The 18,398-nt window shown below is 45.4% G+C and overlaps 1 protein-coding gene across 1 annotated transcript in view; it reads left to right on the top strand.

Annotated features, from left to right (window-relative positions):
* Nucleotides 1-18,398, top strand: part of RAPGEF1 (Rap guanine nucleotide exchange factor 1) — an 87,263-nt gene that overhangs the window by 46,463 nt on the left and 22,402 nt on the right. The window contains exons 6-11 of the mRNA XM_051636625.1: nucleotides 58-210; nucleotides 1,507-1,630; nucleotides 2,900-3,083; nucleotides 3,666-4,181; nucleotides 10,001-10,203; nucleotides 12,639-12,797. Of these exons, the coding sequence (XP_051492585.1) occupies nucleotides 58-210; nucleotides 1,507-1,630; nucleotides 2,900-3,083; nucleotides 3,666-4,181; nucleotides 10,001-10,203; nucleotides 12,639-12,797 (1,339 nt within the window). The remainder of the gene's footprint in view (nucleotides 1-57; nucleotides 211-1,506; nucleotides 1,631-2,899; nucleotides 3,084-3,665; nucleotides 4,182-10,000; nucleotides 10,204-12,638; nucleotides 12,798-18,398) is intronic.

The raw sequence follows: 18,398 nt of genomic DNA, 5'->3' as shown, positions 1-18,398 counted from the left end.
CTGTAGGTGCCTCTCATGTTGCTTTGTGATCTACAATTAGTATTTTGCTTGTTACAGCCCATCAGAACTTCCCCTTACGGACAGAGAAATGGAGATCCTCAACAAAACAACTAGCATGACTCAATCCAATGAGCTACTGACTGACTCTATGGATGAAGAAGTTGCACCTCCTAAACCCCCTCTGCCTAGCATTCGTGTGGCAGAAAACAGGTAACACTGGCCAACCAGATGACTGAAGTGGCTCTTAGCAGCTCCTTGGTTTTTAAACAATCTTGCAAATTGTGCACAAGAGAGGTCAGTAGGAAGGTTAATGATGCCTCTGAACTTCCAGTCCTCCGGAGTAATTCTTCGCAGCTCCTGGACTATGTTTATGACTTTGTGTCCTCTCTGTCTTGTTTTGAGCAATACCCTTCACTATCTGTGTTTTCCCTCCCTTCTTTTGATGTGAGGATTGTGATGCCCTGAGATCCATGCATGAGGGGCATCACATAAATGCACAAGAGCCTTATTTAAAACTACGTGAGTGCAACACGGTACAACAGTGTCCTGTGCTGTTGTATCCCATGGGAAATGTTCTGTTAACCTCAGCTGACAATTATTGATCTGTCCTGCACTTCCAGGTAGTTCTACATTGATTATCAGCTTAAGAGTGAAAGGAACCAGTAGTGTGTGAAAAAAGTATCTTTAACTTGGTTGTTCTTACCCTGTTCTTTGAGTAACCACATGAAAGTTTCTGTGTTCTATTTTGAGGAGGAAGAGAAAAACCCCCACTTTGCAGGTTTTTGGTCTGTGTGTATGATGTTTTTCTTCTGTAGTACTGGTGCTAATGGGTGGTGTGAAAAATACATCTCGTGCTAATTTGAAAATGTGGCATCAAGGACTGTGGCTGGCAAAAAGAATCACATTTCTTTGTATTTTATGAATTCTCATGGGTTATATAAAAATTTCGTGGTATGTTCCAGGAACAGAATATGTGTGCTCTTGGGAACCTCACAGGCTTGATGATTACCAGAATGATGTGTCATTAGAAGCAAAAACTAAAAATTACAGTGGTTAAAATCTCACTGGTTACTGCTAATCTGAAAGAGGTTCATGCCAAAACAACATGGGAGCAACATCAACCATCTTGTTCCCTGAAGTTCACCAGGAGAGTAAAAGGACAGAAGAAAGATTTTCCTGTCCTGTAAATTTTTGAACCTTTTAACATTTTTCAAACCTGGAAGGTTTGAGGAGGAGGGACTTCTTTGGGTCAACCAAAACATTTAATTTGGATTTTCACCACATTTATGAAGAATTCATTACTGTGCTAATTAGAAATAATTCTTAAATTGATACTTGTTGATCACTACGCTTTGCTGAACAGCTTCTGGCACCAGGTTTGGGCAAGAACCTGTGAGCTTTGAGCCTGGCAAGTCAAAGGCTTTCTGGAAAACAAGCCTGTGAAGCCTCTGAAAGTCTTTTTGCTGGGAGAGTAATGGAAGCATCAATGCCTGTTGTGTCTTGCAGCCCTCCACCAGCACTGCCCCCTAAAAAACGGCAGTCGGCACCTTCCCCAACCAGAGTGGCCGTTGTGGCCCCCATGAGTCGAGCCACCAGTGGGTCCAGTTTACCTGTTGGAATCAACAGACAGGTAATGGCAATAGCCCCTTGGTGAAAGCCAAGGGAAACGTGCTGTGAACTGTAGCAGAAGCTCAGAGAAATGCCATGACCTGCAGCTCCCTGCACGTCTCTGCTCATCCCAAGCAGCCCTGAACAAGAGAGCTCTGGAGTGGGAGTTTTAGTGGCAGGAACATCAGTATAATAAATAATGTGAATAGCTTGATGATTTTTTTTACAGTGCTGTTGGATTTAATTAACAAATTGCTAGAAACCTTGTTGCCTGGAGATATAGCAGAGTGTGGAGATGTGAGTGGTTGAGTGCTGCTGTGTCAAATACATCAGGGTACAGAGCTGAGCTGACCAGGATCCCACCCAGGTTTACTTACAGGGCAAGGGAGCATGTGGCATACTGAGGTCAGAAGTCTGTCTTCATCCAGTCACAATTTAAAACATCTTCTAACCTAAGCAGTAGTTTGGGCAGCTGCTCTGACCATTGCTGGTTCTCTGGGGAAATCTGTAAATTTTCTGGTAGAAAAATGGAAAACTTGGGACTATGTGTGTTAATCATATTCCATCACTTTGTGCTAGGCTGGGGTTTTTGAGGTTTTAAACAGCTGGGTTTATTTTACACATTCAGGAACTTACTAACTCAGCAGTGAGGACCTGAATGATACTAAATTGCACCAAAATCAAGTCTTGTCCTCCTCAGCTGTCAGTTTGCTGAGCCAGATGAAGCTGTGGCAGTTCTTCAGTTACTAGTGCAGTCACACTTTGGTTGTGCTGCAGGAGTGAGAACACTTGAGGGGTTCACTCACAGGTTGATCAACTTGAGGTAGTTTCTGAAATGAAAATGTAGGCACAGAAACCTGTATCTCACTGTAGTTTATCTCCCTGCATGCATGTAAGTTAACCAAATATTTGCTGAAACCCCAGCTGCTTAATGAGAAGCCTTGCAGTGTGGTTACCTGGTACCAAAGTCTTGACAAGCAGTCATGAGACGTGTAGAGTTGAGGAACTCAGTCATCTTCTCAGTTTCTATGAAGTCCACTGTGGGTCACAGCACACCCTGCCTGGAAGCAAGAGCACCCAGATCTCCCTGGCATGGGCCCTTTGCCAAATCAGAGGTGGTTTTCTATGGTCCTGGCCAGCATGTCTAACCAGAGAGGGCTGGCAGCACGGATCCTCACCCCTCTTGGTTTTCTTAACTCAGCTGTGAGGGGTTTGCTCCTCGAGCTGCATCTTGCTTGCCAGCGACCTGCCGAGAGCAACGGTGATTTGGTTTTGGCTTTTTTTTCTGAAGGATTTTGATGTCGACTGCTATGCCCAGAGACGTTTGTCTGGTGGAAGCCACTCCTACGGGGGGGAATCTCCCCGCCTCTCACCCTGCAGCAGCATCGGCAAACTCAGCAAGTCCGATGAGCAACTCTCCTCTCTGGACCGCGACAGTGGCCAGTGCTCCCGCAACACCAGCTGTGAGACCTTAGGTAAGGGGGGCTCATCCAGGGCCACGGGGGCAGCCCCCGTCCCTCCCGTTGGAGAGCTGTCACAGCTGTGATCCAGAAGCAAATGGATTGTGCTTGCAACTGTCATCCTGTAGTTGCTGCAGGCAGGTCTGTGCAGAATTAGATTCTGTTGGGTAGGAAAAAGCCCCGGGGAATGTGCTTCCCTTGCTATATAGATGGTTGTGCTCAAACTCAATCCAGCTCACAAGTGGAATGTTTTGTTGATTTCAGCCTTGTCTGCAGACATCAGTAGGAAATGACAGACCTGTTAGACTGAAGTGATGTTGTTTCTAAGTATTAGGAAAGAAAATAAAAATGTGAAACATAAATAATCTCTGCTATGATCTACCTATTGAATTGTTGTTATTTGTTGGCTAGTTTAAAGAAACAATTATAAGAGTTTTATTAAGGCTGGGCATTACAGAAGCATAGCAAGAAGGTCCCTGCTACAAGGAAGTATCACTCTGATTAAATGAACTAATTAATTAACTGTTGGAATGGGAGGGCTAAACAGTAAAAGAGAGAAACTAATGCATCATTCCCCTGTCCTCTCTATTTAACCAGATCAATCAGATCACTATGATCCAGACTATGAATTCCTGCAGCAGGACCTCTCCAATGCTGATCAGATACCTCAGCAGGTGCCAGCTGTCCTCAGCCCATTGCCAGAGTCCTTGGGTGAGTCTGGCTCCCCTTTCCATGGACATGCTTTCCAGCTCCCTCAGGGCAGCTCTCCTCCGTTGGAATTCTGCAGCCTCTCGGGAGCAGCGCAGCCCACAGAGACTCCTCCAGCTTTACCAGAAAAGAAGAGGAGGAGTGCAGCCTCTCAGACTTCAGAAAACTCAGGCTGCAGGGTGTCCTATGAGAGGCACCCTTCCCAGTACGACAACATCTTGGAGGACGACATGCAGAACGCAGGGTCTGTCCCCTCAGTACCTTTCACGCCCTTTGCTGCTGTTTTGCCTTTCCAGCAAGGAAACTCTTCAGCACCAGTTGAATTCATTGCTGACTTCGCTGCTCCAGATTCTAACAGTGATCCAGAGAAGCCACCACCTCTCCCAGAGAAGAAGAACAAACACAGTAAGCGAGTTCTCATGTTTGGGTTTTGCTTTTACCTTTACCTCTCCTTGCAGTTGATGTGTTTCTGATAACCACTAAGTAATGGCAACCCCAAGGTAATGCCCTTGCTTATGTGAGGTCGAGTGTCAAAATCAGTTGGTCAGTGTCAAAGGTATGGAGGGGAAGTGTCAGTCCTTTGATGGGCGTGGAGTGACTCTTGGATCCAGGAATGATCCAGGCACAGGGGAACTGGCATCATGCAGCATCTTCATTACTATAGTGAGACCATTTTACCTCTCTGTTTACCTGAGTGCCAATCTTTGAGGCAAACTTTGCCTTGCAGATCTTCCTGGTTTATCTTCTTTTTTAAGTCCATTCCTTCCCCTCTGCCCCCATTTTATGAATCTTTTCCCAGTGCGGAATAGAACTGGGTACTCTCCAGGACCTCTGAGAAAGGGCTGCTTTTCTGTCCAGAACTGTGCATTGCCAAAGCAGTTATTTGGCAACAGGAACACAGTCACCCACATAGCTGTGCAAGGCAACACTATTAACCTAGTGTCCAGTACTGTTGTATTGCTACAAGATCTCATTTCCTTTGGATGCCTAAGAATTTATCACATCATTAAAATGAGCAGCCTCTAAATACAGAGGCTCACCATCCCCAGCCGGACTCCTGGCACACCAGAATTGAGTCAAGCTCCCAATTTTATTCAGATTTCCTCAGTGTTCATGGCTGGAGACATGTGAAACCTCTTGCCAGAAAAGCACCCATGCTGATCTACCAAGGAAAGCTGTGCACTGTGTAGTGAGATCCAGCAGATGTTGGTTTGCTAGTCACTGGCTCGCTCTGCTGTTGTACGTTGGAGGAGGAGGTGGCACATGCAAGATCTGGATCAGCAGTGTTATGCTGTACAGCCAGCAGCCTGAGTGAAGAGCTGATGGGCTGGTCATCATTTCTTCAGTTTATAGTCTTTTAACTGGGAATAAGGTGCAAATGAAATCAGGGTGTCGTGCAGCAGGGTCAGTATTCTGTCCGTTCCTTTGGCAGTTTAATGTGCCAGTCACTTTTTATTAAAAAGTGCATTGGCTAAAAGCATTCCCATTATCCCTGAGTGACCAGTTCACATTTGTAACTCTCTGGGGTTTTGATCAGACCACGAGGCTTTTGACCCACCTGAAATTGAAGGTTGAAGGAAATCACTTTTTTCCCTTTCTGGTAAGCGAGCAGTTACAGGATACTGACAGCAGCTAAAAAAGAGCTGATGTGTGTGTTTGTAGACAACAGAAAGGAAATAAATGCTGGCACAGAACATGGCCAGGGTTGTTGTTATGGCTTGTGCTGTTCAGAATACTTGCCGGCCATAGCAGCTGCAAGGGGATGTGATACAGAGCCTCCTTGCTGTGGGATCAGGTCCTTGTGGGCTCTGCATGTTAATAATGAGGTGCAGGTGGTTTTACACCTTCAGGCTGAGACGGATGCCGGGAAATGCACCTCTGTACTTGTAGGCAGCTTTAGTAGGAGGAGGTGCATGGGTGGATCTTGGGTGAGAAGCAATCTGACGGTTGACAGACAGACCTCAGCTGTTAGCTTTTCTCTTCAAGCCCCAGGTCTTTGTTTTCTTTTATCATATGTCAAGGAGTTACTTACATTTAAAAGCTATCTTCTGTTTCATTATCCATGCACACTTTTAACCTCAATGCTAAGGCCTGTTATGTGAATTTTCTTTGATGTTAGAATAAATTGTCTGTTGTCTGGCACTATCAGGTCTTGGAGTATTGATCAGATTGTATTGTTAGGAAAGGGAGAAGCTGTTATCTAACCAGCTCTGATGGTTTGATAAAGCATCCTTGTTGCAATGCTTGCAGTAGTATTTGGGCTGTTACCTGTCTGCTGTGGATTTTTTAATTGCATTCATGTGACACTGAGAACTTGTTTTAGGTTGTCTTTAATCCACAGTATATCACACCACAGATCTGTGGTTGTTAGTTTTACTTTTATTTTCAACATTAAAAGGGCAGTAAAACATTACTGGAGCTGTATGGTAGCACCCAGGATTTTTGTGCCTGGAGGCTGATGCATGTAGATATTCTTGTGTAATCACATAGATGAGGCAGTGCTGCTTCCACAGCCCCAACAAATTCCTAGGATTTGGAGTAGATGCATGAATCTATTAAAAAGATCTAGAGCTCTCAGAGATGGGACTTGGTTGTAGTCCCTTTGTTGTGGGTCATCTTTTGGTAGCTGGCAGAAGTGTTACAACAGAGTCTTTAATGGTCTTTTTGTTGATGAAATACAGCAAATCCTTCTAGGGTTAACCATGTGGATTGCTGTGAGCTGTGCTCACAGGGACCTCCAAGAGTTGACTTCTGTATAATTTAAATAGAGGCATGATAATCCTTTTAGTCTGGCATGAATTATTGTTATTTTACTGTGCTGTAAGAGTTCATGTTACTGTGCTGAGGGCAAATTACTCCAGACTTCTGCTTGAGCAGCAGTATCATGCTCCTGCTGTACAAGACACAGACCAGCTTCTACCATGAAGAGCCTAGAGTCAGAAATAACAAGGTCCTCCCCCCAGACAGCTTGCAGACTAGAAGCAGGGCATTTATTCATGTTTCCTTCTCTGTCAGTGGGAACAAAATGCAGCCTGGTGCCCTGTGAGCAGCTGGTATTTAACTGCAGGAACCATGCTGAGGGCAGCCTGGGCTTAGCCAGGGGATAATGTGAGCTCTTTGAAAAACAGCTCTCCTCCCAGAGGTGACAGCAAAGACTGGCTTATTTGACCTTGACTTCTGCAGTGAGTTGGTGTGCAGTATAGCTTAAGAATTTCCATTATTTTGGCTCTTGCCCATGCTGCTGACACAGTGCCAGGAGTTGGACTAGACCTTCAGTGAGTCCTCCTCATCAGGTACTGCTGTGCTTTCCCTGTATTGCAGATGTGCCTTATTGCTGCTAATCTTCTAGCAATTCTTTGCAGACCCAACCACTGGTCCGAGGGTGTTTTCCTGACAAGAGGTCACTTGCTGCCTTCTCTCCTGTCCCTCAGCTGAGTGCAGCTTTCAGGACCAGCAGCTGTACCTGGCTGGGGCACTGCTGGTGCACTCTGAGCAATACCTGGGATTTGAGCACGTGGGCTGAAGTGGTGTGTGCTAGAAATCGCTGAGCAGCTTCAGCTCCTTCAGAAATCACAGCCAAGGCACTGCAAGCAGATTGCTGAGAAGGTGTCCCTAGCCTCAGTCTTGAGATGTAATTTTTCTTTACTTTCTGTCTGGGTTCAGAGCTGACATAAGCTGGGGATGGTACTGGGATGGGAGAGGTTTCTCTTTCATGCCTCCCTTCTCTCCTGGGGTGCTGCCTTGAGACTGTGTCACTCCACCCCAGCTGCTCACCATGGAGGTTGCAGCCCCCATCCCTCCCTCTGCTCAGAGTCTCTGCGGGGCGTGCAGCCTGATCTGAGCCAGTGATGTAATTTCCCATCTGCTTTTTAAATTTCTGCCTTGTTTTCTGCCTTAAATTTCTCCCCTGGAAGGTGAGAGGGGAGGGAAGACCCTTTGCAAACAGCAGTCTCAGGAGTGGTCCTGTTCCTTTACTCTCCTGTTCAAGATTCCACTTTAATTTGCACTCTGCAAACTCTACTTCTGAGCCACGTTTTTATTTCACCATCCCAACTGTTTTTCACTTCACCTGAAAACAGAGAAGACAAAGTAGAAGCAGAGACATGCTCACTCCTCCTGGACTAGTTGTAACAAGCAAGGCAGGGGAGCTGCCATGACAATGGGATGCATTAGCCTCATAAAGAGCTGAGATAAAAGAGCTCTTCATTACTCCCTTGCAAATTGAGTTAAGGCTCTCAACAGCATTCAGGCTTACTACCTTGAGTTACAGTAATTTAATTGTACACAAGTGTCTAATGTGATACCCTTTTTGCCACCACTTCCTAAATTGTATCATCATACAGATGTCTGAACCCAGGAGCTCACAGCTGTTGATCCTGGGGGTTGTCTTCAGATCTGGATGTTAAGAGAAGCACTGTTCTTGGAGGTAACTCCACATGAAGGTTTGTTCTGAATTTAGCAATCTCTGCTGCATTATGCCAGGACTGCCAAGCCTGGCTGCTTGGCTTTTGTCCTGTTCAGTTGATGAGCTCTCAAGATGCAGTTTTTCCCCTCAAGCTCTTGTCCTCTACACTTCTCCAAGGAGTCTAGATCTTTACTTCACTTTTTCTGCTAGAGAAATATCCTTCATAAATCTCCTTTAGATTTTATACTTGAAGGTTATTGTATGATACCAAGGCATTTTTCAGGGCATGCATATTAATAGGACCTCATTAGTCAGCTGAATCACTGGTATTTGAAAACAGTATAGTAGCAGTTCTGTATTTTCTACACCAGGATTCCTTCACTGTGATTTCAAATAAGAGAATATTGCCAGGATGTGCTGCTTCTCACTGGTAGATCACAGGCTGAAATTCACATGCAGGAGCAAATTTGATCTTGGCTTTTGACATGAGTGCAGTGGCAGCAGATGAGAGCAGGCACAAACACGCCAACACACGTTCTCTCGCAGTCCCTTCAAAAAGGAGAGGTCTGAACCAGCAAAGGTGGTGACTTAGAGCTGTGGAGTGGTGCTGGGAAGGCAGGAGGGTGGCTGGGAGGGGAGCAGGCTCGGGTGGCAGGGGTTGTTGGAGGTCAGAATTCCAGCAGCCTTGGCAGAGCCATGGAGGAGCTGGCAGGACAGCAGGACACAAACAGGTTGTCCACTGGCAGGACCACGTGTGGTCACAGGATGGGGACAGCAGGTGTTACCGGCCGGGATTAAAAAGCATCAGCTGAGGTTTCCTGCACTCCAATTGCCATGACCTTTTCTTTTTTTAATTTAAAATTATTCTTTATTCTATTTTTTGGTGGAGAAATATAATTCTGTCAGAATGGGCAGCTGTGTTAGCTCCATTTCTAAATGGAGTTGAAAATATTAGAGGAAATCTGAGAACAAGGTGCAAAAGACAGGTGCAAAGCAACTCCTTCCTGCCCACACATTTGCAGGGCTGCATCCTGTTTGAAATGGGCTGGCCTGTGGATCTGCCTGGCAGGAGAACAGAGGGCTTTGCCTTGCAGCTCGTGTGGGAACCAGCTTCACCATGTGCAAATCCTGCCTTGTGGTCCTGGTATTTATAGCTTTCACTGAAGTCATCCATTCATTTCAGCAACTGAAATGCCAGCAGAAGCTGAATAATTGCCACCTAATGACCAGATTTACAAAATCTGACAACTGCTTGTTATCAGGAAAAGGGAGTAGTGATCACAGAGTATCTTGTGCACGACAGCCTATTTACAAAAAAGCCCTGGTTAGTGACACTTAAATACATCTATTGCTCCTCTTCTCAGATAGAAGAGAGTTCTTTATTTATTTTACATAAAAGTTTTAAGTACATTTCTGATCCTTCATAATTCTGGGCTTTTGCAATCTTTCTATGACACTGGATGTCATTCTCCCCCTCCAACAGTAAAATACTGCAGCAGTAAGTAATCCTCTGTCAGAGCCGCACAGGAGAGAATTCACTGGTTCCTGGAACTGCTGGATGTGTTTGTAGCCTGTGGTGATGTTTGTTGTGCCCTGGCTTGCGGGACGGGATATTCCGATCCTTTCCTGCCAGGTGGATGGCAACTGACTGTGTGAGCTACCCGTGAGCACAGCATGGATGCCTTGCTCCTGGCCAGCAGCAAAGCCCAACTGATAGTGGCATGGCCTTACTCTGATTTTAGTTGGAGAATGAGCCCCCTGCCTGCTGGGTGCAGCTGCAGCCGTGAGCAGGAGCCCTGAGCATGACCTTTCTTTGCAGTGATGGCATACATGCAGTTTGTAGAGGACTACTCAGAGCCACAGCCGTCCATGTTCTACCAGACCCCTCAGAACGAGCACATCTACCAGCAGAAGAACAAGCACCTCATGGAAGTCTATGGGTTCAACGACTCCTTTATCAGCTTGGACCCTTCTCAAGATCTGGCACCTCCTCCTGCTCTCCCACCGAAGCAGCGGCAGCTGGTGAGTGAGATCCACGGTGCCCCTGGCAGGGCATTCCAGCCTCCAGGAACAGCTCTGCTCCTGCTTCTGATAGGCTGTGGTGGTAGGAGGTTGTCTTGTTGGTGTTACCACATCATGTTCCTTGTCATCTTGTTAAAGTGTTTTTAGGCATTTTGCATCATTTACTGTGAGCTCCTTTCTAACCCCACGTTCAGACTGTTCCCCATCAGCTCTGAAAGCCCTAAAATGCCCTGAAAATGAAATGTTACTCTTCCACCTGGCATGGCTGAATCTGTGCCAGACTACAGGCTTGTGTAACAACTGCTTTGAAGATTTTGACATGCTGGGCAACACAATTTTCAAAAGATTTGCTGCACCGTTGTTCCCAAAGCTGTTTTGAAACTGTTGTCAAGGATGCCACTAATAATACCTGCTAAAGCATAATACCTGCTTTTAGGGCTCAGTCACTGCCAGAGCCACAGAACATTGGTACAGCCATTATTTAACTCACACATGTTTTCTCCACATTAGTCCCCTTGTGTGAGTCAAGATTTTACCTGTTTTTCAGTGTCCAGCTGGCCCTCCCAGCTGTCAGCACAAAAAGGCACATCCACCAGTGTATGGGAGTTGGGTGGCAACAGTAGAGCAAGTGCTGCTTTCCACGTGGGGGGGTGAAAGCTTGGCCTCAGTGATGGCAGCAGCAGTTTTGTTCCCAACCTCAGTGGAGTTTGGATGTTGGCCTATTTCTTTTTAAGGGTCCTCCTTTCATTTTTTTTAACTCAAACCCGTAGGGGTTTTATTTATATTAAATATCTGATTTTCTGTAATAATAAAAAAAAGCATCTTCTGTCCTAATGTAGTGAACTTGGCCATGGCTTTAACAGAACAGGAGGAAATGTGGGAACAGAGCCATGGTCTTACCATCATGAGGGCCACTGCTGCAATATTTCTTCATGCTATCCATGCTAAAGTTTGGCTGTCCCAGGGTTTTACTTTTTAATCAAATGGGAAAAGCAGCCCAGAACTCTCATTTTGGGATTTGCATAACTACATTCCTGTGATGCAGGTGGGAGTCCTGAAAAGATCAAGTAACATTTCCAGCTAAGCTAAACAGTGTGTTCTGCATTATTGCTCTGTGAGGATGAGACCTTAAACATCCACGTCCCACCTGCTTTGCAGGGACACTGAAGGGTCTGTGGTCCCTTTGTCAGTGTGATCCTTGCACTTTTACTAGTGCATTGTAATTCCCTGCCCTACCTCCTCCTCCTCCTCGATGTGGCTACACTCAAGTGGTGTTTCCAGTGGTGACTTGGCCTACATGGCCATGAGGGAGGATGTGTAAAGCACAGATTTACTGTAGCCATTGTGCAGAAAGGAAATTCTACTCCTCTGAATTTATCAGCTGATGCAAAGCATGTCTTTGCTGCCTTTTAATCATTATCTGGGCAGCCAAGTTGTCACTGGTTTGCCTGCTAGGCATTCTTGTAGTCTTGCAAGCTGATACCATCAAGGTGTTGCTTGCTGTTCCCCTGAAGCAAAGATTTCTTCCAGTGCAGCTTCCCACCCTTACCTTCATCTCTCTGTTGGGAAAGTGGTGTGAGCAGACAATGGCTTATTCAACAATCATTGTAAAAGCCACCAGACTCTGGTTTCTCTGCTCCTACTGCCATGAGAGTTTCTGAAACAGCAAATCACATGGCCATCAGCTGCTCCAGCAGTAGGCAAGTTTTGCTGGATGGACTCCTCTATAATAATGAGGGAGTACTTTCTTGCTTTGGATCTTATTTATGAAGCAGTTGTACATTGTATTTAGTCAGAGCTGAGAAAACCAAGATATACTTTGGTCTTCCTCACACTCCTTGGTAGAGTGGAAATCAGGAGAAATTCCTTAATAGTATTTGTTACTTACAGTGAAACATATTCCTCTTGTGCAAACGATAAATCATTTTGGGTTGGGCTGAAAAATCTCATTACCCAGTATCTCAGCAGTACCAGTGAGGGCCCATAGGGCAAACTGGAAGGACAAAGTTCTCAGTGTGCAGGTTGCCCCCCAAAAAATACTCTTCTCCAAGAGTTGACTGCTTAACAGCAAAAAGCAAGAGCCAGTTCCTCCTTTGGGCATCTGCCCCCCAGGCCATGGGGAAGAAAAGGCAGGGAGGAACAGCTTGTCTCTCCCCACAGCAGCTGTCCATGGGTGAACTGGAAGGGGGAGGTGGGAGTTTATTTTTAAGGGATTTGTGAAACAAAGATTTGAACTGTGATTTTTGTCATGCCTCTTGAGCTCAAGAAAGGCATATTGGTGTGTCTGGCTCTGGTGAACTGTATGAAAAGCTGTTTGTTTAACACACCATGATGTGCACTGTTTTACTGTTAGCATTTCTTAGCCTTTATTCATAGCCTTTTCTCTGCTCTCTTTCTTTGTGTCTTCTGTCTTTTGCTTTCTTCCCCCACTTCAGCAGGCCTCCTATGCTGCCTCTTCTTTCTCCTCTGTCTCCTACTGTGTCCAGCAAACTAAAGTGCCCTTCACCCCCGAGGACACCGGTGCCACTCAGGGCCTCACTATGTCAGTCTCTAACTCCTTTCTCAACCGGCACAGCTCCTTTCCTGTGCACTCGGTGAGTTGCTCCCTGCACTGTGACATGTCTGTGTGGTCGTGTCTGCTTGGCTGAAAGTTCTGTGCTTACACTCCAGTTTGCAGGTAAAGGTGATGCTTCTTTTGGGGGCTTTTGAACTCATGTAGTAGTCAGCCAGGGGAGAAAACTGTGTGTAAATCTCACTAAATGGAGCACAGGGGAGGTGTGGCTTTTGTTACTTTCTATACATGTCGGTATTGACAGGCTGAGAGAGCTGGGGTGTTCAGCCCAGAGAAGAGAAGGCTCTGGGGAGACCTTAGAGCACCTTCCAGTGCCTGAAAGGGCTCCAGGAAAGCTGGGGAGGGGCTGTTTACAAGGTGCTTGTAGTGAGAGGACAAGGAGTAATGGATTAAAACTGGAGGAGGGGAGGTTTAGATTAGACATTAGGAAGATATTCTTTTACTATGAGGGTGGTGAGACACTGGAACGGGTTGCCCAGAGAAGCTGTGGCTGCCCCATCCCTGGCAGTGTTGAAGGGCAGGTTGGATGGGGCTTGGAGCAACCTGGTCTGGTGGGAGGTGTCCCTGCCCAGGCAGGGGGGTTGGATCTGGATGATCTTGAAGGTCCCTTCCAACTCAAACTGTGATTTGTGATGAGGTAATGACAAGGAGAGCTGGCCTGCATGCCCAAGCACACTCCTTTGACCTACGTGTTCCCCAGGCTGCATGTTGGAGCTGCAAAGTATTTTTGTTCTCTTGCATAATGTCAGCCATGTGAATGAGTAGATTAAAGGCTGCTGTGAGAATGTGACCTTTGAAGAAATAACAAAATGCCATCCCCGAAATACATGGATTTATTCAAACATATGCAAGAGTGGCTGCAGCTACTTTCTTTTTTTTTTTTGCCTAGAAAATGGCCTGTACCAGATATTTCATCTCATACTTGCTTGTCTGCTTCCCTCCACATTTCCATGGTCCCAAACAGGCTCAGTAAGCTTGTGAGATTTCCTGATGAATGAGCAGGGTTTTCTCTCCTACAACACTCGTGAGCAGTCTGAAGAGAGAATAGCAGGGGGAGCTGAGAATGATTTCAATCAAAATAAGAATAATCTTCAAGCACTGCTTAAATCTGTGATCAGCTGCTTAAATTAAATGGTACTAATAACAAAGTGTTAATGTAATGAAAATGTAATGAAATTAAGTCTAACCATGGGATTCTAGCAGCTCAACACTGGGACTCATTTGCATGTAAAACTATGTGGTTATGCTCTGATTGCTGTGTGATGACAGCTGAGAAAAGACTATTTTTTAACAATGACCTGGATATTTAGTGAATTAGAATTCTTCTGGAGAAGGAATTATCAGGCAAGACATGAGAAAACTCAGATGTGTTCAATTAGTTTAATATTAAATATTTGAATATAGTATCCTCCCACTGTGCCATTATCCTCCTGTTTCAGCACTTACTCATTCTCTAAAAATGACTGATAATCATGGGTCCAAAGAAGGGGAAAGTATTCAAGTGCTTTACAAGTAGTGCTACTTCACATGCAATGAATTAAAGCTTTTGGCTTCCATTTGTGTGTCATAGTTTTGCTGCAGGGATGGAAAGGCTGAGGTGCAGATGGGTTGGTGCTAGCAGGAATTTTTGGTGAACATCTTTAAAATTTGAAGTTATGTCTAAGTTCTGAATTGTACAGCTCTCGTGTGATAGTGATCCTTGCAAGAAAAGCATACAACTCTAAGACCAGGTAAAAAGCACTTCACTATTTTTGCTTTAATTGAGAGGCTATAAATATGACAGTATAAAGTTCTAAAAATATGTGGGCACTTTCCTTTAAAAAAGCATCCTGGCTGAATTAAATGGTTACTACCTTCTTAATTGTTCTGACCTGTTCTTGTCTTGCTTTGGACTACATTATTGTGCTTATTTTATGAAATGTTAAAACTTATGTTAGAAATCCTTACTCATTCTTGCAAAAATTTGGTGAGGGGAAGAGAAATGGCTGGAACTTGAGGAACAATTAGACAGTGCCCTGTCAAATAGGAAAGTACAAAGGCAACAAGCTAATTAAAAATGGTGATTTATTTTTATTTTTTTGCATTAATGCCTTTGAATTATGATAATCTCGTGGTTGCTCATGACTCTTAGCTGGTCTGTTTTTTTCACAGGCAAAAATGAGATTTTTCACTGTGACAGTGTCTCTTTGTCTCTGAGCTGCAAAATACCAATGTCCTTACATGCAGCATAGCTGACCCATGTAATACCATAACCGTGGTTTATCCCATTTTCCCTGTCCCTAATAAGACAGAGATGTGAAACAGCTGTCAGGTTGGATCGTTCCCAGGGTGACACCCTGCATTTCAGGGCCAAGAAGGACCAGAGCCCCTCTTGCAATTTGCTCCTGAGCATTGACTGGAAAGACTCTGTGCTTTCACAGGGAGGATGCCCTGAGCTGCACCAGGAACACTTTAAGTACCTCGCTCTGTTCCTCTTATGTCTTCATTTTTACCTCTCTCACCAGAGAAAGACCACTCAGGTGAGCCCTGTGGTGAACAATCAACCTGCTAAAAAATAAGCAGTAGCTTTCATAGAAGGTTTGGGTTGGAAGAGACCTTAAAGATCATCTAGTTCCAACCCCTGCATGGGCAGGGACACCTCCCACTAGACCAGGCTGCTCCAAGCCCCATCCAACCTGCCCTTCAACACTGCCAGGGATGGGGCAGCCACAGCTTCCCTGGGCAACCTGGGCCAGGGTCTCACCAACCTTGCAGGAAACAATTTCTTCCTAAAACCTCACCTGAATCTCCCCTCTTTCGGTTTGACCAGCCCCAGCAAGGGAATTAGTGCTAGGGAGAGCACACCTTCCACATCCCAGCCAACTGAAGTGTGTACCCAAATATCAGAGGTGATTATGAAATCTCTTTAAGTTATGTCTCCTGCATTAATCATTACCCACTCTGTACAGGAAGCTAAAACCTCTTTAGATCAATACCAGGAAGTCAGAGCTGATAAACCAACTGGTTGTCCATTGACCCAACATCAGCCAGGCATTGCAGGCTTGCTGAGCATAGCCAGTTTTCAGAAAGTGCCCTGAGCATTTTTCCTCCCCTGAAGACTGGCCAGGAGTCAATCCCAAGGAGAAGACCTGGCCCTGCACCCATTTGTTCACTTGCAGGCACCAGGAAGGCTGAGCCTAAACCATGTTTTGCATCTTAGCCCATTAGCTCTGTGCTCCAGGTAAAAGACTAGTGCCTCACTACAAATTTATGGGGCTTAAAAAGACCGTTTTCACTGTGTTTCGAAGCAGAAAAAAAGAGGTGAAGTTGTTCAGTATGAATTTTTGGTGTCAGTTTTTATTGTTTGAATTTATTTTCTAGAACTCAGGCTTTTTTTTCTTTCCCATCAGCACTGCAGCTCCTGCTGCAGCCCAGAAGCCACCACTGCTCTGTTAACCCACTCATCGTGCTTTTCCCTTCTTTGCAGGAAATTGTGTCAGAGGTAATAGCTTTTACTGGATAGAGGCAGATCTTGAGCAACTGGATCAAACCTCGTAGGTTTGGCAACTTGAGCTTGTTTTTTACCAAGTCTGATTTGCATCTGGGCCAGCAAGGGTCACGTTTGTCATGTGGGCTGATGTTGTAAGGAACTGCAGCATCTTATTCCCCAACCCTTAAAATCCCACATTGGTGGGACAACTGGATTGTACTGTCAAGGGACATTTTAAGGATTTCCCTCTATTTTGAAAGTTCTTTCTGTTGCTAGATGGTAGGAAAGGAGGTGTGGGATAAGAAAGCATCTTCCGTGGTAGTGCTTGGCTGTAGTTTATCTATGGTTCCCTTCTTGTGAAGACAGAGATACTGTCCTTTGGTTTATTAACTCCTCGTGCTCTTCACTGGAAATGGGTAGGCAGGCATCCAAGGGGTAGGAATCAAATCGTGTGACTTCCCAACAGCTGGGGATCTCTGCACTGACAGAGGAAATCTGTCCAGGGACAAGCTATGCTGTTATCTACCCACATATTTTCCACCAAAGGCTGCAGAAAGTCTTGCCTTTGCTTACTGCCAGGAACGTTTTCCTCCCTGAAACAAGGAACACAGTTGTTACTCCAAGGCATGTACATGCCATTAGTGGAAATTTGGCTGCAAACTTTACTATGGAGAAACAACTTGCCTCTCAAAAAAGATGTTTTTCCTTATGTTTTCTTTTAATTGAGAAACATTTCCAGTAATTTTCCAGAATCCAGATTGGCTGTTGGATTCCAGCAGAAGGCGCAAGTGATTGCCTCATGAAAGCTCCAGTTCAGTGCTTCTGTTCTCACTTGTTCCCACCATTCTTGAGCAAATCAAGCAAGTGCACAGAAGATTCACAGTGACTGGGTTTCTTTCTTGTGTGTGTGTTATTTTATGTTCAGGAAAAGGAGGCTCAGATAAGTACTTAAAGATGCACACAGTGCAGCCATGTGTTTCCCATGTTTCCCTGCCTCTTCCCTGTTGGTGTCGCTGAGTTCCAGTCTGCAGCACACACCACAGCTCTGACCCTTGGCAGAGACTGAGCTGTTTGGATTCATCTGGTGGCCTGATGATGGGAGCCACAAGCAAACTGGGACTGGGAGATCACAGCATGTGAATTCCTTTCTGTCCTGAGCAGGGTTTGGCTCCTTAGTTTGGCACAGAAAGGAAGAGGAAAAAAGATTTGCGTCCATTTCAGCGGCTGCTGAGGTCTAGGTGTTGTTTTTTCCTTCATGTTTAGCATTCCTTCTGCCTTTGTGTTCATTTCCGCTGCCCACGGCAGGCCTGGATGCTGGCACTAATAGTGCTCTTGCATGCTGGCATAACTAATCCTGCTTCTCAGAACAGCTTCTTCTGGTGGTTTACACATTGTCCTTGCAGTTGAAGCACCACCTGTCTCTGTGTAGGTTTCTCTAAATGGTCCCCTGCTGACTCCATAGGTCACATTTTTTTGTGTGACTGACTTTCTAGGAGCCTCGTCCTTCTCTCCAGGCTCTGTCTTTTAAAGATCTGCTTGCTAGATGTGGTGGTACCAACAAAGAGTAGATGTGATCAGATTGAACTCTCCTGATAGTTTCAAGGGATGCATGATAGCATGGCTAATAAATCTTACAAATGTTTCCTTCCACACACACCCCCGCCCCTTTATTTATTTTGTTGTAAAGATGTGCAAGAATCCCTCTCACTTCAGAAGTCTGGATTTTGTGTCTTCCTCTGCAGAACCCAGGAGACCCTTTCCCAAGGGGACAGCAAGCCCCATCCATCCACCTGCTCTGCTAACCATAGTTTAAAAACAGTGAGGTCAGCTGTGCAGCCAGGTCAGAGACTTTGCTGAGAAACATTCGAGCATGAGGAGCTGCTGCCTTTCCTGTGGCAGGGCTTGAAGCCATTCTGTTGGCAGCTTGTGCTTCCAGCCATTCATTGTAGGAGCATTTCCTTCCTCATTAGCAAAAGTACCTGGAAGCCCAGCATTGTGTCATGAGATAGGAAGTATTTTCCAATGGTTGTCTGTGCAACTACATTCTTAGGGTGTAGCAGCTTTGTGCAACACCCAGTGCTTTGTGAACATAGTTCTCTGCTGTAAGAATTTGGGCATCCACTTCTGGCACGTTGCCCACGTCACTCTGAATAG

The sequence above is a fragment of the Apus apus genome, chromosome 19 (assembly GCF_020740795.1).
Source record: "Apus apus isolate bApuApu2 chromosome 19, bApuApu2.pri.cur, whole genome shotgun sequence".
Taxonomy (NCBI): Eukaryota; Metazoa; Chordata; class Aves; order Apodiformes; family Apodidae; genus Apus; species Apus apus.
This window is presented reverse-complemented; position numbering and strand designations above follow the sequence as displayed.